This window comes from Echeneis naucrates, chromosome 1 (assembly GCF_900963305.1).
Source record: "Echeneis naucrates chromosome 1, fEcheNa1.1, whole genome shotgun sequence".
Classification (NCBI taxonomy): Eukaryota; Metazoa; Chordata; class Actinopteri; order Carangiformes; family Echeneidae; genus Echeneis; species Echeneis naucrates.
The window spans coordinates 17,453,619-17,478,387 of NC_042511.1; the positions used below are offsets into that span (position 1 = coordinate 17,453,619).

General features: G+C 40.3%; 1 protein-coding gene across 1 annotated transcript; it reads left to right on the top strand.

The window, feature by feature from the left end:
* Nucleotides 1–4,773: 4,773 nt before the first annotated feature.
* Nucleotides 4,774–24,762, top strand: LOC115043552 (myosin-9-like). The gene is made up of 43 exons (XM_029502116.1): nucleotides 4,774–4,956; nucleotides 8,283–8,473; nucleotides 8,662–8,802; nucleotides 9,289–9,445; nucleotides 9,827–9,854; nucleotides 10,339–10,432; nucleotides 10,824–10,844; nucleotides 11,634–11,726; nucleotides 11,983–12,046; nucleotides 12,387–12,485; nucleotides 12,767–12,910; nucleotides 13,236–13,331; nucleotides 13,447–13,523; nucleotides 13,727–13,921; nucleotides 14,309–14,482; nucleotides 14,690–14,863; nucleotides 15,231–15,345; nucleotides 15,567–15,757; nucleotides 15,872–15,993; nucleotides 16,392–16,461; nucleotides 16,558–16,718; nucleotides 16,863–16,971; nucleotides 17,080–17,211; nucleotides 17,393–17,599; nucleotides 17,686–17,823; nucleotides 17,933–18,056; nucleotides 18,145–18,316; nucleotides 18,502–18,714; nucleotides 18,930–19,074; nucleotides 19,173–19,379; nucleotides 19,485–19,589; nucleotides 19,930–20,082; nucleotides 20,216–20,464; nucleotides 20,747–20,959; nucleotides 21,181–21,393; nucleotides 21,477–21,638; nucleotides 21,921–22,049; nucleotides 22,225–22,313; nucleotides 22,516–22,639; nucleotides 22,819–23,027; nucleotides 23,208–23,316; nucleotides 23,459–23,631; nucleotides 23,834–24,762. Exons 2-43 carry the CDS (start codon nucleotides 8,288–8,290, stop codon nucleotides 23,940–23,942), a joined length of 5,886 nt encoding a protein of 1,961 aa, XP_029357976.1. The 5' UTR covers nucleotides 4,774–4,956; nucleotides 8,283–8,287; the 3' UTR covers nucleotides 23,943–24,762.
* The last annotated feature ends 7 nt before the right edge of the window (nucleotides 24,763–24,769 follow it).

Sequence of the window (24,769 nt, forward strand, 5' to 3'; positions counted from 1 at the left end):
TAAGTTTCTTTGACTTGCAAGGTGGAGCAATCATTTTTCTCACCGTTACATACATTGTAGTGTCTGTCCACCTTAATTAAACCACCACATAAAGGTAACCTCCAAACTGAAAGTGAAATAGTATTTTTTTTTTTTAATTAATATTATTATCATTATTGTTTTTTGTTTGTTTTTTTTATCGTTTTTCCTTTCATCAGATAACATGATTGAGTTTTTTGTTTGTTTGTTTTTGGTTACCCTAGTTTGGGTTATAAATTGTGTGCTGGTATTTTCTTTTTCCCATTCTTTGTCCCTGCCCACTGCTTTTGAATTTTATTATATTTTCTGATTCTTGTTTTTATTTTTTATGGTTTGTCTGATGCTGTAGTATTGAGCTGATTGGTCTAATACCAGAGCTTTTTTTCCCCCGAATGCTGAGATTGTTGTGACTGATGTTGCACTTGTATGGGTTTTATTTTGTTACGTTTTGTGTTGCAGATTTGCGATTGTTGTGCAGAAAGGAGAATATTGGGTGTTTGCCATATTTTCTTAAATTCATAGCAGTTATTTTATCAGTCATATAGATCTGTGACACAGAGCAAGAAAATGATTCAACAGTGTATTTTTTTCACTGAAATTTATTTATTGGTCATTTGTATGTTAATTGTTTGGTTTGGTTTTTTTTCTTTTAGTTTGTTTGTTTTTTGTTTTTTAATATCGCTTTTTTTGTGGAAGGCAAACCAGGCTCAGAATAGTGGAGTAGTCTCTCTTTGGCATTTAACTATTGTGTACAGAAAGCATTAATGTTGTCAACTATCACACTAACATTCAGTCTGTTAAGTAAGAGAAAACAGACACCTATCGTTCAGTAAGGTGCACACTCTCCCGCCTTACAATGACTGTCAAGACACTTTGACCTCCACTATTACTCTCTCAGACAGCCCAGCACAAACAGACTTCATGATTTAAAGCCTCAGCATGGTGTATATGAACCCTGCTTTGCTAATAGCTTACAGTTAAAGCTTGAATTGTTTGAAATTTGGATGATTTAGATTTTTAATTAGTAAGTACTGAATGCTGACAACAGAGAAGAATAGATTTATTAGGTGTTTGAGCTGATGATTACTTCTATGATAGTGGACTGATTGGCTTGTTATGAACTTCTACTCCCCAGTAGTGAGGTTTGACACACCTGCTTGAAACATCATTGAGGTTTGTTTTTCTAAATGCAGATCTGGGTCTAAATTGCATGAGTTTGCTAGTTTGCGGCAGGGTGGGGGAAAGATTGACTTCAGTCATCACTGTTGCAGTCCAAAAGCTTCTTGTATGTGCAACATCACAGATATATTGTCTTGACAGATGTATCAATCGACATAGCTTTACTGCTTGTTTGTTTGTTTGGTTTTTTTTTTTAGTTTTTTTTGTTTTTGGCTGTACTTTACACCCCCCCCCCCCCCCCCAGTCTCATTTCAACCAGAATAAATGCCATTATATTGTGAATACCTCAGGATTTTTTTGGAGAAAAAAAATAATAAAACACTTAAAAATCAAATAAATAAATAAATAAAAACTTCAAAAAAATGAAGATGGGTCATGGTCATTTTTATCAAAAGGGTGTGTCATTAAGGTTGCTCAGTAAAGCAGGGGAGATGATAAAAGCCTCCAACAGTCAGACAGGGGGCAGAAGAAACACTAAAGGCCAAGACATGTCTGAACGCCACCACAAATATCTGAGGGCGCAGTAAAGTTGAGACCAAGTGAGCATGCCATAGAACAGAAATACCTTTTTGATTTTGAAAAACTTGAAAGGATCAAGAGAACGCCCCCCTTCTTCTTTGCCTCACTTCGTCAAGCTTCCCCTGTGTTTCCTTCTAATCCTACTGCTTTCGTTCCGGATGGATATTACTCTCAGTAGAAAAGTATAGGGAGCATCAGTAGGAGAAAAATCCACACCTGCCGACAGGCCTAGAGGGGCAACGCCCGCAGTGTGGGCAGCAGCTCAGATCAACTGCTGCCTATTAGTCTGTTCTTTCAGAGCCACAGGAGACATACAACTGTTTTTACTCTGCAAAACAAGGAAAGAGACCCACACGTATACAATCTGAGGCCCCAGTTTTTAGTTTTCAGTATATAAATGTATAGTTACGTCGAGTTGTCATATTTTATCACAACCTGTCTTACATCTGAAGCCCTAATATCTCATCTAACGGAGCAGCAAACATGACTGATGTGAAGTTTTGACAAACCACTTAGAGTTTGAAACTTAAGTTGCTGAACCGCTATCTGTCGCATTCGTGGAAACTGACTGATGAGGTCAAAATCTGCTCAGCACAGGCAGGCTAATGTGTTCAAACACACCTTCCATGCAAGTATCCTCTGACAACTGTGCCCCCCCTCTTTCTGCTTTAGCTTCCGCAGTTTCACCCTCAGTGAAATGTACTGCACTTATCTACATGACAAGACTTGACATGACTCTGCTTTTACTTTTAGATTTTGCTCATATTTGACTGAAGCTGGAACACTTTCTCTCTGGTTGAGATGGTGTAGTGGTATGAACACTGTCTGCGCTCTGTACAAGAAGGCAACTATGATTACCTTTCACTTCGGCCATTATGCAGTGTGAGAGAGTGTTCTCCTGCCCTGAAGCAAGTTGCAGGAAGCTGCATTTCATGTAAAGTGGTGTAACAAAAGCTCGCGCCCTGTGGCTGCAGAAATGAACCAACAGGATGATGAAAAAACAAAGCAAGAGTCAGCCCTAGATGAAAGTTAAACAATAGGAAATATATTTTGACGTCTTTAGATTCTGGATTTTTCAGTAAGGAAGAGGGAGGAGAAGACATGTAAAGTATTCAATCTTTTAAAATTGTCTTTGTTAAACAACCCCCCCTATTTAAAAAGCACCTTTCCGGAAACAGTTACAGAAAGCTGTACAAACAAAACTAATTAATGTCAGATGAAAGTAGAATGGTGAAGTAAATAAGATTAAGACACTGAATAAACAATCAAAGTAATTGCACATACATTTATGAACATACTGTAGTCGAGATCCAGCAGAAATGATTTTAACTTCAGTGTTTTAAGATTTTATAGTGGAAGATAACAGAAGATTTGTCGTGAGGCAGAGTTTTGCTGGTGAGAAATCAAACATGAGTCATGTATGTCTGCAGCAAGTTGTTTTTTGTTTTTTTTTTTATCCCCAACCAAGATGTTGTATTACCTCTCAGTAGCACTATCAAACTAAATATACACACTCAATGAAAACTAAGTATGTGTGTGTGTGTGTCCTTATATTCTTTTCTATTTCATGCTGCAACATGCCAGCCCTACATTTTTATCAGCCCATTTCTGATGTGTGACAGATATGAAAACGACAGCGGACGACCAGGGCTGTGGATAATGACTGGGTTTGAAAAGAAACTTTACACCACAGGCAAAAAAAACCAACAAAAACAATAGTCCACACCTCCCTCCTTCTTTCTTCCTTTCTGGAGATCTGTTTCTTTCTCTGTCTGCTTGTTCTGACCATATATGGTAGGGAATTAAACCAAAAGCTCATTGGTTGGTGGAAGACAAGGCAGGTATGCAGGTACCCCAGTAATGTGTTTTGTGATCTACCTTGTTCATGTCTCTCTGGCTTTTGTTAATATTAATCCTTAATGCAACACTAGAAAAAAAGGAATACTGTATTTTTGCACAGTCATTAGACGTACCAACTCGTGACCATAATGCAATTGAAACATGAATACAAGACTTTTCTCCTTTCACGTTGGTTTACCCTCTTTTCTTCAACACAACCATTTATGTGGTTTTGTCACATGTCCACCATAGAGACATCATCGGTGCCACACCCCTGCTCCTGTTGCAGGTACAGACAAGGCTCTGCATTCCTACACACACACACAAACACACCAGCCACCATAATACCAGCTATCAGGTTTCACAATTGCTAACTCTCTTACAACATATCTCAAATACTCCTTTTGTCTGTGAGTGGTGAAACACTGATAATTTCTTAATTTCAGGAACTCTTCCAATGAGATTAGATTGACTTATTTTTTAACTTTACAAGAGGTTTCATCAGGTTTGCCTTTTAAGTGTGGGAATAGTAAATGTTTTCAGTTGATATGGAGCAGTGTACATCCTGGACAGGTCATAGGTCTACCTTAGGGCCAACATATAGAGACAAACACTCACACTCTCCCCTACCTCATTTCTTTGGATTGTGTGAGGAAGACAGAGTAGACAGAACCCACAGAAGCACAGGGAGAACATGCAAACCAGGCCTGGGATTCAAACCCACCCTTTGAGGCAACAGTTCTAACCACTGCACCACCCCCTATTACTTTAATCTGACTGTGCATTCAAACATAGGACACAATGGACATCCTTCAGTTTCGTAACTAACATCATGATTTCATTGACCTTTTAAACTAATAAATTCTCTCTTGGCTACATCACCATCAGAGACATTAGTGATGATGGTCTTTCCATTGTCCATCTGATCAGTCCTTTCTGATGCAGTGTAAATGCTGCACCATTGCCTGCATCATGTAGAAAGAAAAATCAAATCTAAAAGCAATAGAATTTAAACTGTGGCAACATCCTATTCTAAAATTCTAAACTAAAGTAAACTTAAACTAAACACTGATGATAAATGGCTGTGGGCGCCATATGGCACTGTGAAGCTCATTCATCATCATCTCTCTCCTACGTGGAGCTCGTGAACGCAGCACAGGCCGCGGGAGCAGGGAGGGGGCGTGGCTTCAGCCAACCTGGATCAAATGTGCGGCCGGTCCGGACAGCACAGACACGCCTGAGCGGCCGAGGAACGTGACAGAGTGTGAGAGCAACGCAGAAAAGAGAAGAGGCTTCTTCTTGTTGATGAGCCGAGAGCCGTCGAGCGGAAGGACGCTGCTGCAGACGCGGATAAAGGAAGACGGCCCGAGCTCACCTACAGTGCCTGCCGCTAAAAACCAGGTGAGCCCCGGCTCTGTCTGTCTGCCTGCCTGCCTGCCTGCCTGCCTGCCGGCCGGCCGGCGGGGCTAGTGGTTATTATTGTCTGGGCTCATGGCGGAGGGGGATGATTACCGGCTTACATTAAATGAAAATGTCGGAGCTGAGGACAGAAAAGCACCACCGGCTCAGATAGAGCTCAGCTGCGCCTGTTGGAGATGAGAAATAAGGCGCACCTGGCCAGGTGTTCTCTTTAACCCCGCGCATGCTCAGTGAGCTCCGGGCCGCCGCTTTGTTTGTACTGCAGATGGAGGATCGTGGTTTAATGGTTTAAGGTGATTAAACCTTTCAACAGCTGTGTTTGAACCATGATGGCAGCTCGCTCTTTAACAGCCACAATAAGCGTCAACTGTCCGTCTGTAGAAAGGGCTTTTTTTTTTTTTTTTTGCGGAACATACTATTTAGGGAAGCTCCACTTGGTCTTTTCACTTCATAGTAATTTATATAGATAGTTAAATCGTTATAGTTAATTTGGGTCTCACAGTGCAAGCTGTCTTGTTAGGTTTGGTTTGCAGATATCAGCAATTAAAAAAAAAAAAAAAAAAAAAAAAAAACAAACTACACACCCTGCTGTTTTTGTGTCTAACTAAAATGTGTTCACGGTTTTGATGTGTAGTCTGTCATGAATTCTCTACTTTTTAACTGTTTCTTGTGGGACTTATTTTCAATCATGACTTGTGAAAATGGTTTGCTGATAAGATCAAGTTCTTCCTCTTTCCATTCCACTCATAGATTAAACAGCAATGCTTCTACATTGAGAAGTATACAAAATATCACCCACTTGTTGGTCTTTGTACACAGAGTGAAATGGAAACCTCATTACGCTAGAAAATGTCTGTTTTTCCTGCCCCACCCAGAACCTGGATGTTGAAGAAATCTTTTCCTTCGGTCAGACCCATCTTTCCCCAATATCAGGGGCACAACGCTATGCATCGCTTATCCATCAACCCGCTGGTCCCTCATATCAGCAGTATGGGCTACAGATGGCAGAGCTTGTTCTCCTGTGTTAGGTTAGAGTCATGGAAGCCCAGCCAAAGCTGGGATTGACTGGAAGCCAAGAACAAGAGTGTGCAGGTTCTGTTTGAAATGTGCATGACGAGACTGAGACCGCAAGAGGTTTGGATTAAACAGGCCCATGCAGTTGATGGGATGATATCTGCAGTGATGGCTTTCTCAGGAAGCTATGAGGTAATTCAGACATGGTTGAAATGGATGGCAATTGATGCAGATAGAAAGATTGAAGTGAATAATGTCATGTTGAGGCACTTTCAAAATGTGCAGGGGCAGAGTTTGTGCAACTTCCACAGGAAGTTAACCCATGGTTAGCCTTTAGCAGTAAAGCTGCATGCATGCCACAATGGTTTGATACAACTTCATTAAAAACATGTTGCGATGTTTATCTTCCTCCCCCACAGAGGAAGAGAGTCTGAGTACATAATGAACTTAAGAGAGACACAGATGACACCTTGTGCACTGATCCCTTTATCCCCCCCCCCCGTAAACCAAGATGGATGCCATGTACAGAATTATGCAGGCTAGTCACACATTAGGCTCATGATTATCTCTCTTAAATGCAGGAAGGGGCAGGTATATTTCACCTTCATTTAATCCTTTTCCTCCATTGTTTACTCGAAGATCATCTTTGTTCCATTAGTGCTCTGGTTCCCATCTTGGATTTTGCAAGATTAATCTCATATGACAATAACATCAAACTGAAGAAAAACAATTTCTTGTACACTTTCGTCAAACATCATGTCATTATAGGAAAAAAAAAACAAAGGTAAAAAATTAAGATAGCTGGGAGTCATTTTAGTAACACAGGTAAGGTTCCTGTTGTCCTTGGCTTTTGCCTCTTGCTTAGAATAACTTTGTTACTCATGAATAACTATGGTTAACTGTAATTCAGACCCTTTTTTGAAAGGAAGCTTGTCCTATAAATGTATTTAATATAATTAAGATGCTGGTGGTGAAAGCAGAATCCAGTTGTTTTAATATTTATCTCTCTAGGGTGTGGCTGGGAATAATGAGATTAATTTCTCTGCCCAGACTTGTGCCGGACATTCCTGCTTCTGACTGAAGCATCCCTCTACTGTCACTTTAACCAAACTTTAAACAATTAAAGGCTTTAAATAAACAGATCCTGTTTATTTATCCTAAAGCAGTCTGCAGTAGTAGTTACATTTGGTGAAAATTGTGGATGTGAAAAGAGGATTTGTAGATAAACAGTCAGAACGAGTTGGGAATTTGTGGAATTCTGTATAATGAGCTGGTGAAGAAGGAATGTGGGCCGCACAGGGAATAAGGTAGAGGTTGCACAGGTAGAGGAAACTTGGACAATATACTGTATAGCCTAGCTGAAAAGTGACTAATTGTTATGTCTGCTTGCATTGTGCCTCGGGTCATAAATACACTGGCGAAGACTGGAATAACTTTTTTAACCATGCGGGAACATAACCAGAGCTATTAAGATTGCTCTTCTCTAAACATTTAGTCTCTACTGTTCAATTTTGAAGAACTGTAGTGCACAGTTAGGTTTATACATCAAGGATTGGAAATTTGCAGGCTCATAAAAAATAATGCAGTGTAAGAACACAATCAGCTGTTGTTGCAGTAATGTGGCCAAACCTGTATTGTATATCCTGTTCTCTTTAGATCGTACAGTATGTCATTACCCTGAAGGGTGCACACCAAACGGTAAATATTGATGTGAATTGTTTTAGACCCATGTTAGACCTTAAAGTTATTACACAAACAGCACACAAATGTATCATTGCATGGGATGAGTCATAGCTCAGGTGCATGATGAGCAGGGAAAAATCTGGTGTGGAAGTTTGCGGATATGCAGCAAGTTCTTATGTTGCATGAAACTGAAAGCTGTTTCTGTCCTCTGGAAATAAAGAATCTGCAAAGTCATTTCTCATAATGCATCTCAAAACACTATAGTCAAACACCACTCTGATGGTGTCAGTGGGGAAGAAACTGTTTAAAAAAAAAAAAATTAATAAAAAAAAAACTGAACTAAGAATCTGATTGCGGCACTAGAAAACTGGTACAAGGGGAGACAGAGAGAAAGGAGAGGGATGTAACTGAACTTGAAATGATGCAGACTGAGGAAAACATCCCCACCATAAGACAGTAGTTTTTGTTTGTGTGGGGTTAGTTTTGTTTTTTTTTTTTTTTTTTTTTTTTGGTTTGTTTCAATTGTTAATGTAAAACTGTCTCACATTAATCCCTTAACTCTCATCCATGTGCTTGACATTTGTTTGAAATGCTTCTGCTCTGTTTTAAAGCTACCATGACAGATGCAGACAAGTTCCTGTATGGGGACCGCAGCAGTATTAACAACCCTCTGGCTCAGGCTGATTGGGCCACCAAGAAGCTGGTGTGGGTCCCCTCTGAGAAGCTGGGCTTCGAGGCTGGCTCTGTGAAAGAGGAGCATGGAGAGGAGTGCGTGGTGGAACTTGCAGACTCTGGCAAGAAGGTGAGAAAGAAGAATTTCTCTCTTTAGGCTGAATCGTCATGAACTGACGTTTACCCACTGAAACATTATCCTTAACTGGCAGCCAGCATCTTCATTTGTCCTAATGATTATGAAAACAAACAACGTATTTCATCTATTAAAGTGTTTTTCAGCTGACCCATCTCAGATATCTTGTCTGTAAATCTCAGGTGAAGGTAAACAAGGATGATATTCAGAAGATGAACCCACCCAAGTTCAACAAAGTGGAGGATATGGCAGAACTCACCTGCCTGAATGAGGCCTCTGTGCTGCACAACCTCAAGGAGAGATACTACTCTGGCCTCATTTACGTGAGTTTGGATGGATGTATCTGAAGCAGAACCAGGATTGTGAATCTGCACATAATCTCAAATATATGATCTCCATTAGTCCAGTTCACACCTTGTATTAAATCTGTCATGGGCAATTCAGTCTCAATTGGACAGCTCTAAATTCACCTGAAACATATTGAGGCTAGATTGGATATTTGATCACTCAGCCCCCCCATTCAAAGAAGGATCTAGGCCAAATGTCTTTTAGCAGTGTGACTGGACCACATTGAGTAACAATTTACTCTAACGTGCTCTGCCACAGAAGATTAGTCCTATCACAGTCATAATCAACCCAAATTATCTAGCATGTTTATAATTAATTTCAATTGATTTCACTGTAGCACTTGCCTGTAGTCAGTGATTGGATCACTGAAGATTGATGATTCAGGTTTGAACAGGACCTTTTGTGGGGTTAAACTTGGGTGTGAACACTTATTGACAGTAACTGTCTCCTTTCTTACCCAGACATACTCAGGTCTCTTCTGTGTGGTGGTCAACCCTTACAAGTACCTACCCATCTACACTGAGGAGATAGTGAACATGTACAAGGGCAAGAAAAGACATGAGATGCCCCCTCACATCTATGCCATAACGGATTCTGCCTACAGGAGCATGATGCAGGGTACCACCATTGTATTTCTCACTTTAAGATATTTGATTTATGGGAAGAAATAAAAACTGTAAATGATCATTTAAGTGGGTTGTGTATTTTTTTTTTTTTTTTTTTTTTTTTTTTTTTTTGAGAAAACTGAAAAGATGGATAGAAAATTTTTCCAAAATAGTTACCAGTTGTTAAACTAATTAGTGGGGATTTCTGCAGATGCACTCCTAACTTTGTTTTCTTCAGCAGAAAATATGACAACCTACTCTACACCATTTGGTCCCAATTGTGTTCATATATTTTTCAGCCAATTATTGAACCTCACTCCATGTACCTGTTTTCCCACTGTTAGCTTTGTTCCTGATCTGGGACTTTTCTGTTTTCTTTCTCTTCCTCGAACAGATCGTGAGGACCAGTCAATCCTTTGCACGTAGGTTGCTTCTTTCCTCAGAAACATTAAGTTTAGTTTTTTTTGTTTGTTTGTTTTTTTTTTTTGTTTAGTTTTTTATTTTACTTTGCTTCAATTTATACATTCCTTTGCAGTGTGCCGTCTGTTCTAGGGTCAACATTGGATTTTTGTTTCACCTTCAAGAGTTAGTAGAAATAAATCAAAGTTCATGGGACAATCCACATTCCTGATTTATCTCGTGGACTTTAACAGCAGTGCACGACACAGTAGTCATTGAAATATTGGTATTTTGATTATGTTTTATCAGTTGTCATCCATATTGGCTTAAAAGATGTCAGTTCTTAACTTCAGGGCTCTTGTATTCATTGTTGTTTAACATAGTTCTTTAAATTCCCTTGCCAATCAGCCTTGCCATGATTAGTATAGCTTTTTTTTCTTTTTATAACAGTTCTAGACCCCTATAACTTAGGCATATTATGCATCTTTTCAAATGTCTTTTTTGCAGAGGGGAGTCAGGAGCAGGAAAAACAGAAAACACAAAGAAAGTCATTCAGTATCTTGCCCATGTTGCCTCATCTTTTAAATCCAAAAAGGATCAGGTCAGTGAAGTGGTTGACTCTTTGCTCACAGATGTGTAGGGTTGGCTGTGGAAACCTCCACTGTATTTTTCCAGTCCTGATATTCCCCACTCTGCCCTGCCCTTTGTTTCCTCCTCCTGTTCATAGAGTTGTTTTCACCTATCTCTTCAAAGTTGTCTACATGAGTGAGATGTTGTGGCTATTGAACATTCCTCTTTCAGGCCTCTACATGCCCGCCTCACCTCCCTGTGGTGACACAAAGCAGATGTGCTGACTCTTACTGTTATTTTACATCTTTTACATACTCTGTGTGTGTGTGAGATCCATTTGGAATCAGTTCTTCTGCAGTTTTGTAATTTGTGTGCTCACATTGGTATCTGTTGATCTTTCTCCTTTATCATCTCTTCTTTAGGGCAGTGCAGTTTTGTCACATGTGAGTTCATTTATGAATCCATATGCATGGTGCTTTGGACGGTTTGTGCGCATGCACTACTAACACTTGTCTTTGTTTGGGTTTCAAAGTGTGTGTGTGTCTTCAAAGGATTTATTATTATTATTATTATTATTATTATTATTATTATTATTATTGGAAACATTTTTTCTGAAGTTGGGTAATAAAGAAGTTACTTTGTCTGAAAGTTGAATCAAATGTCACTCTAAACTAGTGTTTGTACTTGTTTTTTTTTGTTTTTTTTTAAATTTATTTAATTTTATTTTTAAATAAATTCTGTCAAGTGAAGGTGTCCCACCCCTGCCAGCAGCTAATTTTTTCTCCATCTTGTCAGGCTTTTTTTTTTTTTTTTTTTTTTTTGGTGGGGGGGGGGGTTGGTTTTGTTATGTAGCTTATGTGTCCGCTATTACTTTGCAAGCCTGTTTCTCCTTTAGATCTTGGCTTACTTGGCCTTTGCTTCTTGTGTCATCTTGTTTTCTGCATGCATGGACAGGGATGGCATTGTAGGGTTTTTGTGCTTGAATGTGCAGGATCCAGTTTTTGCTTGAAGGTTTCTGGTTTGGCAATGATAACATCACTTGAAGCTATTCCTTTTAAGTACAAAACCTGAACTGTATTGCAGCTCAATAACTTGTTTGCTAGTGAAATATTGTCAGCACTAGAAGAAAATGCATGATTTAGAAGTTGTGCCTGCTTGATCAATGTCCAGTACAGTCATGATAAGGGGTTATAGGAGTTCATAGTTTGCTCTGATATGGTCTGCTCCCCCAGGGTGAACTGGAGAATCAGCTGCTGCAAGCAAACCCCATCTTGGAGGCCTTTGGCAATGCAAAGACCGTCAAGAATGATAACTCCTCAAGATTTGTAAGAATGACATAATGAATCATTTTAATTAGGGGGAAAAAAAATTAAGATTTGAAATTCATCAGAATTTGTCATGCATAAGTAGCAATCAAATTAAATTGATCCCTGCTGCTTTCACTAAAGAATACAGGAAAACACATTTCCCAAAAATTTGATAGGAAATAACCAAGGTTGCTCAAGTTTTGTTTATGTACTGTAACACTCGTTGAAAGAAGCTTTTGAGGGCTCTATATTAAAGTCTTTTTGTCTCTTTTAGGGAAAATTCATCAGGATCAACTTTGACGTCAATGGATACATTGTTGGCGCCAACATTGAAACATGTATCTTTTTTATTTTTAAAAAAAAAAAGGCTTTCTTTTTTCTTTCCCCCCTCAAACTATCTCAGCCCTTCTGTGCAGGGGGTTTATCAGGACCCATTGTGCTTAAAATGTTTCACAATCAGTATTTCACTAACAGCAAAATTCAAGGTTTGCTGTAGGTGACTGGAAAAACTTACTGTAATTTAACCATATTAAAATTTCTCCAGATAAGTGAAATATGCAGGTTTATTAATTCAAAAGTTAGGTGTGGTTTTGTTGTATGGAAATTGCCATGCTTTCTGTACTGCAGTAACAAGCTGATTCTGCTGCATTTGTATGTCCTTGACTAAAATGTTGTCAGATCTGCTGGAAAAATCACGTGCCATCAGACAAGCTAAAGATGAAAGGAGCTTCCATGTCTTCTACTACATGTTGTCAGGAGCAGGAGAAAAGCTGCGCGGTGAGCACTGAAACCATTTTATCACTGAGGGGGAGAGCTGAGGTCAAGTGGTTGGTTTTCTTTCTTAACAGGAGTTAACACATTCTTGTAAAATATGTAAAAACACATGAAATGGCGCTTTTTTTTTTCTTTTTTTTTTTTTTTTAAGGTCACTTCGATAGTTTTCTTTTACTTTGCTTAACCATGCTGTCTGAATACAAGACCCAAATGCCTGCCACTTACAGAAATACTGTTTAAGTAATCAATTCTTCATAAATGATCTAATCTCTTTCACAATCTAGCTGAGTTGTGTCTGGAGGATTACAGCAAGTATCGCTTCCTGTCAAATGGAAATGTGACAATTCCTGGCCAGCAGGACAAGGACATGTTCACTGAAACCATGGATGCCTTTGGGATCATGAGCATTCCAGAGGAGGAAAGAATCGGTAGCCATCTTTTTTTTTTAATTTTTTTTATTTATTTTTTTTTAAGTAGCTTACTTTGGTTTGAGTATAATATTCTTGCTGTTCTTGAAGTTTGCTCTGGATTTTTAGACGTCTGGTTACACAAAGGAGATTTATTTAGCTGGAATCAGAAGAGATCCAAATGCATAAAAAAAACAACTCTACAATTAATAGTTTGTTACGATTAGAGCTCATTTTCTAAAACAGTCAAGTTATTTATCAAGACATTTAAAAATGCCCAAAAATATTAACCATGCGAGATGACTAATCCTACAGTGAACATTGACTTATTCTGCTTGTGTGGCAGGTCTGCTGAAAGTGGTTTCCGCAGTGCTGCAGTTGGGAAACATGACCTTCAAGAAGGAGCGCCACTCTGACCAGGCCTCCATGCCAGATAACACTGGTACACAAAAACACACAATTTCTCTCTGCCTGCTGTGTCTTCATTTGCCTAAGCCTTCCTAATTCATCCATAATCCAACATTGCATCCTTGCATTGCATGTTCCCACCCCCCCAGCTGCCCAGAAAGTGTGTCACCTGCTGGGCATCAATGTCACCGACTTCACACGAGCCATCCTGTCTCCCAGAATCAAGGTCTGCATCCATAAATGAAGTTCTGTTTAGGTCTGGTCGTTGTAAAACCTTTTTTTTTTTTTTTTTTTGGATATGTTGTTTCAGTCTGGTGGGTTTCTGTTTGCTACTTCAAAATAACTAAAGATTTGGCCAGTGAGATGGTTCCCATGTAACAAAGAATTTAGTGCCACATTAAGACATTGGCGTGATTTTCCTTTATCCAGGTTGGTAGGGACTATGTCCAGAAGGCCCAGACTCAGGAGCAAGCTGAATTTGCTGTTGAGGCTCTTGCCAAAGCTTCTTATGAGAGGATGTTCCGCTGGTTGGTCTTGAGAATCAATAAAGCTCTGGACAAAACCAAGCGACAAGGAGCTTCCTTCATTGGCATCCTAGACATTGCTGGATTTGAGATCTTTGAGGTAAGGGGTTCAGGCATCAACAGATTGACAGAGCAATTGTAATTTTTTGAGGTCTTTTTCTTTCATACAGTGAGGAAACAAACTGCCCATAAATGTCCTTACCTATCATTGAAGCTATAGTTTTATTCACTTTCTGTAAAATCAGAATCATTTAAATTTGCATTTCTATTTTAATATTGTAAACATAGTAGATGAGCCTAATTAAAATAAATATGTAAAGTAGCAACAGGGATGTTTTTCTCGGTTTGACTGAAATCAGAACATGGCTTAAAAAAAAAAAAAAAGTCAAATCGGTCCTTATTTTGCTCCAACTGATGGTCAACTTCTCCTTTTTTTTTTTTTTTTTTTTTTTTTTTTTCCCCCCCTCCTCCCCTCACCCTCCTCCAGTTGAATTCATTTGAGCAGCTTTGTATCAACTATACGAACGAGAAGCTGCAGCAGCTCTTCAACCACACCATGTTCATCCTGGAGCAGGAGGAGTACCAGAGAGAGGGGATTGAGTGGAGCTTCATCGACTTCGGCTTGGACCTGCAGCCCTGCATTGAACTGATTGAGAAACCTGTAAGATGCCTTGCACAAATAAGTTTTGTAACTTCTGTTTTGACTTGTCATCATGCTCAACATTAAGGATGTTTTCAATTATAAGCTGCAGGACTCACTGTCAGTATTCTCAGCAGAAATACAATGTAATACAAATTGAGTGATTGTCAAACCAGTCAAGATTCTGAAGAGCAGCAAATATGTCTGCCCCCCCCTCCTCCCAAAAAGGCTGGCCCACCAGGAATCTTGGCTTTGCTGGATGAAGAATGTTGGTTCCCCAAAGCCACAGACAAGACCTTTGTGGAGAAGGTGGTTCAGGAGCAGGGGACACACCCCAAGTTCCAGAAACCCAAGAAGCTGAAGGATGATGTTGATTTCTGCATTATCCACTATGCCGGAAAGGTCAGTATGGTCATAGCGTGGTGTTATTATCTTGTGGAGTAGAGTCATAACTTTGAGCTTATGAATTGTCTTGACTTCTACCATTTTATTGAATGTAGTGTAGTGGCAAATTTACTTAAAGCACCAAGCCTGAAATGTAAATTAGTACCAAAAATTTGTATGTGTAAATGCACCCACTTCTTTGTACCGCTAGATGGCTGCAAAGTAACAATGCTTACCTGAATAGATAAACCACTTGCCCTAAAAAGAATTTTGTTTTTCATGGAAAAATACATACTCGGTGCTTAAGAATAAGTGGGGGCATTAGCTTAGAGTTGAAATAGTTTGGGGATAACCTTAATTTTACGTATTTCTTCATAACCAACAGGTGGACTACAAAGCAGATGAGTGGCTGATGAAAAACATGGATCCTCTGAATGAATGTGTTGCCACTTTGCTCAACCAGTCTACAGACAAATTTACCGCTGACCTATGGAGAGACAGTAAGGAAGACATAATGAAACTATAAATAAAAATGCAGTGTCTTTCAAAGCCTGACTGAGATTCAGGACTGAAACACTGCACATCTCTACCAACTGTGTCTGTCAGCTGCAAGCTTAGACAGTTCATTATAAAGTCAAACACTAGATTTGTCACTATATGATATAATGGTTTATCATATTAAACATTCTGGTAATGTTGTCTGCCATTTCTGTCATCACAGTGGACCGTATTGTGGGCCTGGATAAGGTGGCGGGAATGTCAGATTCAATGCATGGTGCATTCAAAACCCGTAAGGGTATGTTCCGCACCGTGGGTCAACTGTACAAGGAGCAGCTGGGTAACCTCATGGCCACGCTCAGGAACACTAACCCCAATTTTGTCCGCTGCATCATTCCCAACCATGAGAAGAAGGTACATAAAAAAAAAAAAAAAGACAACAAATCCACGATTTAACGTCACTGTATATAAATTCCAAGAACGAGTCATTAATCATAGCCTTCGTATTTTTTGTTATCCCCCCTTCAGGCTGGTAAACTGGAGCCCCACCTGGTTCTGGACCAGCTGAGGTGTAATGGAGTCCTGGAGGGTATTCGTATCTGCAGACAGGGTTTCCCCAACCGCATTGTCTTCCAGGAGTTCAGACAGAGGTAACAAACAGCAAGCAGGTGTTTTTTATTTTTTATTTTTTTTTGGGGGGGGGGGGTCCTTTTTCACCCCACCCCTTCACTATTATTATTATTATTATTATTATTATTATTATTATTATTATTATTATTATTTAAAAAAAAAAGTACCACTACCAAACAGTGACATCTGACTCAGCCCATAAAGGTTACAAACCTGACATCCTGCACAGGACGGCGGCAAAAGACAAACACCTAAATTATCAATAATTCAGAGAGGCTGCAAGCTTATAACCTCAACAGACAATGTGTCTATCTACAGAGACAAATTGTGAAGCAAGTAAAATGATCAACTGCTGACCATAATCTACATTCGGTGGAGAAATTACTTAAACTATCTAACTCTCTCGTCTGTCTCTTAGATATGAAATTCTCACTCCAAATGCTATTCCAAAGGGCTTTATGGATGGAAAACAGGCCTGTGTACTCATGGTAATGAAAATCAATCAGTACATCTGAGGAGCGGAGATGGCTCTTCATCTTAATTCAAGTGTCAGGACTTGTCACTGACTCTTCTCTTCATGTCAGATCAAAGCCTTGGAGCTGGACCCCAATCTCTACCGCATCGGTCAAAGTAAAGTGTTCTTTAGAGCTGGAGTCCTGGCTCACCTGGAGGAGGAGAGGGACATGAAGATCACAGATGTGATCATCTCTTTCCAGGCCTGGTGTAGAGGCTATGTAGCGCGCAAGTAAGAAGAAAAAAAAAGTTGTTCAAGCCACCAACAACTAATATTTACATCTATACATATTGAAAATATTTTACTATACATTTATACTCTGTCTTCAACTCTTGGCAAAATTACATGCTGTATATTTCATTTTTTTAATTTTAGAGCCTTTGCCAAGAGACAACAGCAGCTGACAGCCATGAAAGTTATCCAGAGAAACTGTGCTGCTTATCTCAAACTGAGAAACTGGCAGTGGTGGAGGCTTTTCACTAAGGTAAGGGATTAATACAGAAAGGTAAAGTTGTGTTTTAAAAAAGGTTTACGTCACACAATAACAGGACACCAGTAGATTTTATTTAAAACTATTACTTTTTTCCTTTAGGTGAAGCCTCTGCTTCAAGTGACAAGACAGGAAGAGGAGATGCTGGCCAAAGAGGAGGAGCTCGTCAAGGTGAAGGAGAGACAACTGCAGGCTGAGGAGCAGCTCAAAGAATTTGAATCCAAGCAGCAGCAGGTAGGGTAGGAATCTTAATTGAGTGTTATGTAGGTTTGTTTAATCTGAAAGTAGACCCGTTTGTTTTAAGATTCTCTTTGGAAACATTGTAATCTTGACAAACATGTAAATAATTTAAATTTAAAGTCTAATTCATTGGAGATCATCCAATCTGGTGCTGACCTTGTCTTCCCTCTGCTAGCTGAATGCTGAGAAGCTGGCTCTTCAAGAGCAGCTTCAGGCAGAGACTGAGCTGTGTGCGGAGGCTGAGGAGATGAGAGCCCGTCTGGCCACCAGGAAGCAAGAGCTGGAGGAAATCCTGCACGACCTCGAGTCTCGCTTGGAGGAGGAGGAGGAGCGTGTCACCCAGATGCACACTGAGAGAAAAAAGATGCAGCAGAACATTACGGTCAGTGAGGGTCCTGTGGTGCCACATAATGCAAACTGTGAATTCAGAAAATTTTGATAAACGTGGCAAAATGGCTGTACATCCAGGAACTGGAACAGCAGCTCGATGAGGAGGAGGCTGCCCGGCAGAAGCTTCAGATGGAAAAAGTCACCACAGATGCCAAGCTGAAGAAGATGGAGGAAGATGTCATGGTGCTGGATGACCAGAACAGCAAACTCAACAAGGTCTCATCATTGTCATTTTAATCCATTGGTCAAGAGAACCAATGAAAATAAGTGCATTGTCAACAATCTTTTTCCTTGTTTTTATATATATATATATATATAACCCCAGGAAAAGAAACAGCTGGAGGAGAGGATCTCTGAGTTTACCACCAACTTGGCTGAGGAGGAAGAAAAATCAAAAAGTTTGCAAAAACTGAAAAATAAACATGAAGCAATGATCACAGATTTGGAAGGCAAATATATTTAGTTTACCCTTTATCTTTTATTGATATAATGTACTTTTATGTTACAACATGTAACATGTATTTTTCTCACGTACAGATCGTCTAAGAAAGGAAGAGAAAATCCGTCAAGAGTTGGAGAAGAACCGTCGCAAACTTGAAGGAGACTCCACTGAGCTCAGTGACCAGATTGCAGACCTGCAGGCCCAGATTGCTGAACTCCGAGCTCAGCTGGCCAAGAAAGAGGAAGAACTGCTTGCTGCACTGGCCAGGTCAGGGTTATATTCAGTGTTTTTAATTTTTTAACTATGTTCCAGTGGAAAAATCTTTCAAATGCAGGATGCAAAGTCCACAAAAATGACTAGTTACTGCAAACTTTTCCTTACTTTTGCTAGAGGTCAACTTCGACCATGTTGTTACCAGTCTGTCAGTCTCTTGTCCCTCTTTTTACCTCCAGAATTGAGGAGGAGGCTGCAGCCAAGAACACGGCCCAGAAGAAGATCAGGGAGCTGGAGGCCCAGATCTCTGAGCTACACGAGGATCTGGAGCTGGAGAGGCAGGCCCGCTCCAAGGCTGAGAAACACCGCAGGGACCTCGGAGAGGAGCTTGAGGCCCTCAAGACTGAGTTAGAGGACACTTTAGACTCCACTGCAGCACAACAAGAGCTAAGGTAATAATCTGCTATTACACTGTTGTATTAAAAAATTCTAAATCTCACTATTAATTCTCAAAACTCAAAACTTTACCAACTAACATCGTGTGAATGCTAAAATACTATGTACAGAGAACAATGACTTGTGCCAAACTGGTGTTAAGGGGAGGTCCCACATTGTACCCACATTCAAATATTTTTTTTCAGTCCCCTCATCTCTTTTCTTTTTCCAGGTCGAAGCGTGAAACTGAGGTTGCCCACCTGAAGAAGACACTTGAGGAAGAGGCCAAAAGCCACGAGCAGCAGATGGCTGACATGAGACAAAAACACAATCAGGCATTTGAAGAGCTCAACGAACAGCTGGAACAGGCTAAAAGGGTAACCAGTATTGTGGTCACAAGAGAAGGATGCCACTGGTTTGACAGCATTACTATCTGAATGACAGCAGTAACACATTTCATGTATCTCTCCTGCAGAACAAGGTGTCAGTGGAGAAAGCTAAACAAGCCCTGGAGAGTGAATGGAATGAGCTACAGATCGAGATGAAGACCCTGACACAAGGCAAAGGAGATTCAGAACAGCGTCGCAAGAAGGCTGAAGCCCAGGTTCAAGAACTGCAGGTCAAATATGGAGAAAGTGAGCGGCAGCGTCAGGAGTTGGCCGACAAGCTGACAAAGACACAGGTAAGGGTGTAATGAGTCGTGTGTGTTTGTGTGTAAACGGTTACATTAAATGAGGGATGCTTACATTTTGAGTGGTTGAATAAGCGAGTATACTGTTGCTTCTAGTCTGAACTAGACAATGTGAATGGCCTCCTGAGTGAAGCGGAGAGCAAGAACATCAAATCCAGCAAGGACCTTTCTTCAATAGAGTCTCACCTGCAGGATACACAGGTACGGACATGTTATCGCCACTTGTTTCGTCTGACATTGTGCATGCTCTTCATTTTATCAAATAGAGCTCGAATGTGTTTATTTTAATCTTTGAAGATATTTAAGCAAAATCACAAATCTCAGTTTTATAGTAAAGTAAAATCATTCTGGTTTAAATGCAGGCAGGACCTGTCTATTTTTCAACATAATGGAAAAAATGTCAGCACTACTCTAGTTTTTCGTGATTACATTTTTCTTTCCTATTAATAGAACCATTAACTCTGAACAAACTCTCAGAAACTTAACTTGACAAATTTGCATACACAATTGAAAACTTTTCTCCTCCTCCTCTGTACTCCAGGAGTTGCTCCAAGAAGAGACTCGTCAGAAGCTCTCTGTCTCCAGCCGGCTGAGGCAGTTGGAGGATGAGCAGAACAGCCTGCGAGAGATGCTGGAGGAAGAGGAGGAGGGTAAGAAGAACATGGAGAGGCAGGTTTCCACTCTGCAGTCCCAGGTTGGTCCACGCTGTCTTCCATAAACAAAATCCTTACTAGCAGATACCTATAGGACTCCTTCCTGTTGCTAAACATTTCTGATTCGTGTTTTTTTTTTTTTTTTTTTTTTTTTTTTTTTTTGTATGACTTTAGCTTGCAGAGATGAAAAAGAAGCTGGAACAGGAGGCCTTGACCCTGGATAGTGCAGAGGAGGGCCGCAAACGCGTCCAGCGAGAAGTGGACAACTTGACACAGCAGTTGGAGGAGAAAACGGCAGCCTATGACAAACTGGACAAGACAAAAACCCGTTTACAGCAGGAGCTCGATGACCTCTTAGTGGACCAGGACCACCTGAGGCAGATTGTCTCCAACTTGGAGAGGAAGCAGAAGAAGTTTGACCAGGTGTCCTATTGCACCAGAAAATTTATGGCTATATATTTGCAGTAATAAATAAATAATGAAGTATTATAGTTTTTAAAGAAGAAAAAAGATTATCTTTGAAAATGTTTTAGTCACTGTTTTCAGGTTAAAGTAGCATATTGCATTCAGGTGCTTGTAGCAGTTGATTTAATTTGGTAAAAAATAAATGCTACATTGACAGTAACATTTTCAGAGAAACACTTTCAATGCATTTAAATGCAATCAAATGTTGAATAGAGCCTTATGCACCTCCCCTTTCCACAGATGCTGGCAGAAGAGAAAACTATTTCTACTCAATATGCTGAGGAGCGTGACAAGGCAGAGGCTGAGGCCAGGGACAAGGAAACACGAGCGCTGATGCTGGCCCGTGAGCTGGAGACCATGACAGACATGAAGGATGAGTTTGACCGGGCCAATAAGATGCTTAAAGCTGAGATGGAAGACTTGGTCTCCTCTAAGGATGATGTCGGGAAGAGCGTAAGAGAAATCAGTCATGTTGTGGCGCATACAGAGCTACTATGGAATAAACTGTGTCCATACTGGTTTCAAATGCTTTTGCTTTAAGCATGGCGACTTGTAATGTTTTATTAAAGCCATATTTTAACATTTTAATTAAGTTGTTGTTCAGTAATTGACTGTACCAATTTGCCATTGTCTGAATAATACTAAGTATGCACACGTCACCATCCTGGTACCAGGTTCATGAGCTGGAGAGGTCAAAGCGTGCCATGGAGCAGCAGCTGGAGGAGATGAGGGTTCAGCTGGAGGAGCTGGAGGATGAGCTGCAGGCAACAGAGGACGCCAAACTGCGTCTGGAGGTTAACATGCAGGCCATGAAGGCCCAGTTTGACAGAGACCTGCAGACCAAAGATGAGCAAGGAGAGGAGAGGAGAAAACAACTGGTTAAACAGGTATGACCCCTGGCAAACACAATTGGTTTACATGTACAGTTGGCTGCAAGAAGATGCTTAGTTCTGATTTGACTCTCCTTTAGGTGCGTGAGATGGAAATTGAGCTGGAAGATGAACGTAAGCAGCGGACTCAGGCCCTCTCATCTAAGAGGAAACTGGAGCTAGACTTGGCTGAACTTGAACTCCAAATTGATGCTGCCAACAAGGGCCGTGATGAGGCCCACAAACAGCTAAAGAAACTTCAGGTAAAATAAACATGTATGCAAACACATGAGCAAAAGCAAGTCTTCCTGAAGTGAATTACTCATTTCCACTGATATTCCTTTATGCTACAATTTCCAATCAAAGACAAATCACATGCTTTCCAAATTGGTGGACAATGCCATACAGCCACTGGTCACACAGCACAGTAAACTATCTGCACCTCTAAAAGTCAATAGGAAAACTGAAGTGTTTTTTTTTTTTTTTTTTTTTTTTTGGAGTTGCATATGCTGATTTTTAAAACCCCTTGCATGTCCACTGTCCAGGCCCTGATGAAAGAGCAGATGAGAGAGGTGGAGGAGCTTCGTCTGTCCAGAGATGAAGCTGTTAATGGGGCCAAGGAAACTGAGAAGAAGCTCAAAGTCATGGAGGCAGATGCCCTGCACTTACAGGAGGTATGAGAGTCACTCAGCAAATGTATCATATTATGCAGGGAACTAAAACAGGGGACCATTTGACAACTTTTTTTTTTATTTTTTTTTATTGCTTTTATTGGCAATTTTGACCAAGCGGAGACTCCCTCAACAGCCTTCCAAGTTTTAACATAGTTGTACCTTTGGTTTGCTCCAGGATCTGGCTGCTGCAGAAAGACTCAAGAGGCAGGCCCAGACCGAGAGAGATGAGCTCCAGGATGAGATTAACAGCAGCAACTCCAAAAAGTATGAACCATAAAACTATACCACCTGCAGAGCTTAATACATTAACTAGCAAAGTGTTTTGCTAAGGGTTGTTTTGTTTGTTTGTTTTTTTTTGCACCCCCCCCACCATTTCTCTGGGTTGCAGATTACATGCATGGCCATTTTGTACATCCACACGTTTATGGCCATCATATAAACATTCTTTCTTTCCCCTTGTTGCCAGTTCTCTGCTGACTGAAGAGAAGAGGAGACTTGAGGCTCGCATCACTCAGCTGGAGGATGAGCTGGAGGAGGAGCAGCTCAACACTGAGATGGTCAATGACCGTATGAGGAGAACCACATTGCAGGTAAGGACACACAATGTCATGTTGAATAAGTCTTTTTTTTTTCCCTCCTTTTCCCCTTCCCCACTCTCTCTGCTAATTGTTAATCTCTTAATGGTTGCAGTTTGAGGGTGAGAGGACTGAGATCTCTACTGTAGGTTACACTTGGCTCTGTCAACTCTTTCCTTTGTTTCTGACATTAGACTGAGCAGTTGACCACAGAGCTGTCTGGAGAGCGCAGCAACTCGCAGCGGCTGGAGGGTGCTCGCTCCCAGCTGGATCGCCAGAACAAGGAGTTAAAGCTGAAACTGCAGGAGCTGGAGGGAACTATCAAGTCAAAATACAAGTCATCTATTACCATCCTGGAGGCCAAGATCGCTCAGCTAGAAGAACAACTTGACATTGAATCCAAGTGAGTGTCAGTACAGCAAACAGTTTAACTGTTGTGGTCCATTGGTAAACCAAGCAAACAAAAAAAACCAAAACAAGTCTAAGTATCTTCCCACCCCCCCATTTGAATCCCCTTTTACAGTAGCTGCAAAAATATCAAAAGCCCTTAAGTGTCCTGTTCCAATTTCCCTTTTCTCATCAGGGAGCGTCAGCAGGCTTCCAGACTAGCCAGGAGGGCAGAGAAAAAGCTGAAAGAAGTGCTGCTACAGGTGGATGACGAGAGACGCAACACAGAGCAATTCAAAGACCAGGTAGACCTTGCATTTGATGAGAAAGGGGTCCTTTTTGGTTTCTGTTTTTTCCTGATTTGAAACATGATGATCTAGTGCTGTGTTTTTGGGACGTTCTGCATCAGTGCTCTCTATACTAAATCAACTCTCATTCGTGCTGCAGGCAGACAAGACAAACAATCGGATGCGTCAGCTGAAGCGCCAGCTGGAGGAGGCTGAGGAGGAGCTGACACGAGCCAATGCCTACCGTAGGAAACTTCAGAGGGAGCTTGATGATGCTGCTGAATCAGCAGACGCTATGAACCGTGAAGTCAGTAGTCTGAAGAGCAAGCTCAGGTACGATCTTTGACATTTCCATAGGTCCTTTGGCTAGTTCTCATGATCCAGGGCTTTCTGAGTTTGCTGTATTATGTCAGGATATCTTTTCATCTGCCGCTTTGATATGCTTAATAATTATACACAATTCTAGTCTTTTTCTTTTTTCTCTTTTTATACTTGTGTGTGCAGCACCTTAATTGTGTTCAATTTGTTTTTAAAGACGTGGGGATCTGCCTTTTAATCTGCGTCGTACTACAAATCGCTCCGGCCTTGACAGCGATGACGATATGGACACTCAGACTGAGACATCTGAGCAGCCAGCTGAGTGAGCAGAGGAGCACCAAAAAGGGAACTCTTACAATGACCAGAGTCAGCATGCAGATATGTCAAAACTTTAGCTATGCAAGCTATCTAGTGAGACTAACCTTGACAATCTTTTTTTTTTTTTTTTTTTTTTAATAGCCTTATTGTTATTTCCCATATAATGAACCAAATAATGCATTGATATTGGCCAAATATTTTCAATCAAGTCAAATGGAGCAATATTTTTCTAGTCATTTTGGTCTATTTTTCTACTTGGTGGTTTTACTATAAAAATATTGCTTGTTTAATAACATTACTTTTTTTTTTTTTTTTTGCCGTGCTTGAGGACCATTTGCTGTTGCTTTACTTTGGGAGACACACTGGTCATTTTATGCTTGTTTTGCACAACTGTGGGGTGTTTTTTGGTGCAGTTACAAACTAGAGTGTAATTTTACTCGAAGCTTTTCCTCTCACTGCGTTATCCTTTCAATTTTATTACCTCAACCAAAATTGCACAACCACAACAAAACAGTTTGGAAAATGTTCAATTCTTCAGTGATTATGGCTGAACGACACCAATGTTGGTGAAAATGTTATGTATTATCTATAATCTCCTGGTTGCTGTATGATTTCTCACTGCTTGTATACTTTAGTGAGGGTTGGTGGTGGGCACAGCAGAGGGGTTCTGTGGGCACATTAGCTTCTCAATGTTCAATCCTGCATATTTTTGGTCTAGTATGATACCCTGACACTTGTCAAATAAATTACATTAAATATTGATGCCAATATTAAGGCTATCTAAATTTAATCAAATGCCTTAATTAAATAAATTGACTACATATAAAATGTGTTT

What these genes read in the sequence shown, in the direction of transcription:
- LOC115043552 (XM_029502116.1), top strand. Translation starts at nt 8,288, where the DNA reads ATGACAGATGCAGACAAGTTCCTGTATGGGGACCGCAGCAGTATTAAC. An exon ending in ACTACTCTGGCCTCATTTAC is followed by an intron (nt 8,803 to 9,288) that starts GTGAGTTTGGAT and finishes TTTCTTACCCAG; the next exon opens with ACATACTCAGGTCTCTTCTG. An exon ending in GCAGTGCAGTTTTGTCACAT is followed by an intron (nt 10,845 to 11,633) that starts GTGAGTTCATTT and finishes CTGCTCCCCCAG; the next exon opens with GGTGAACTGGAGAATCAGCT.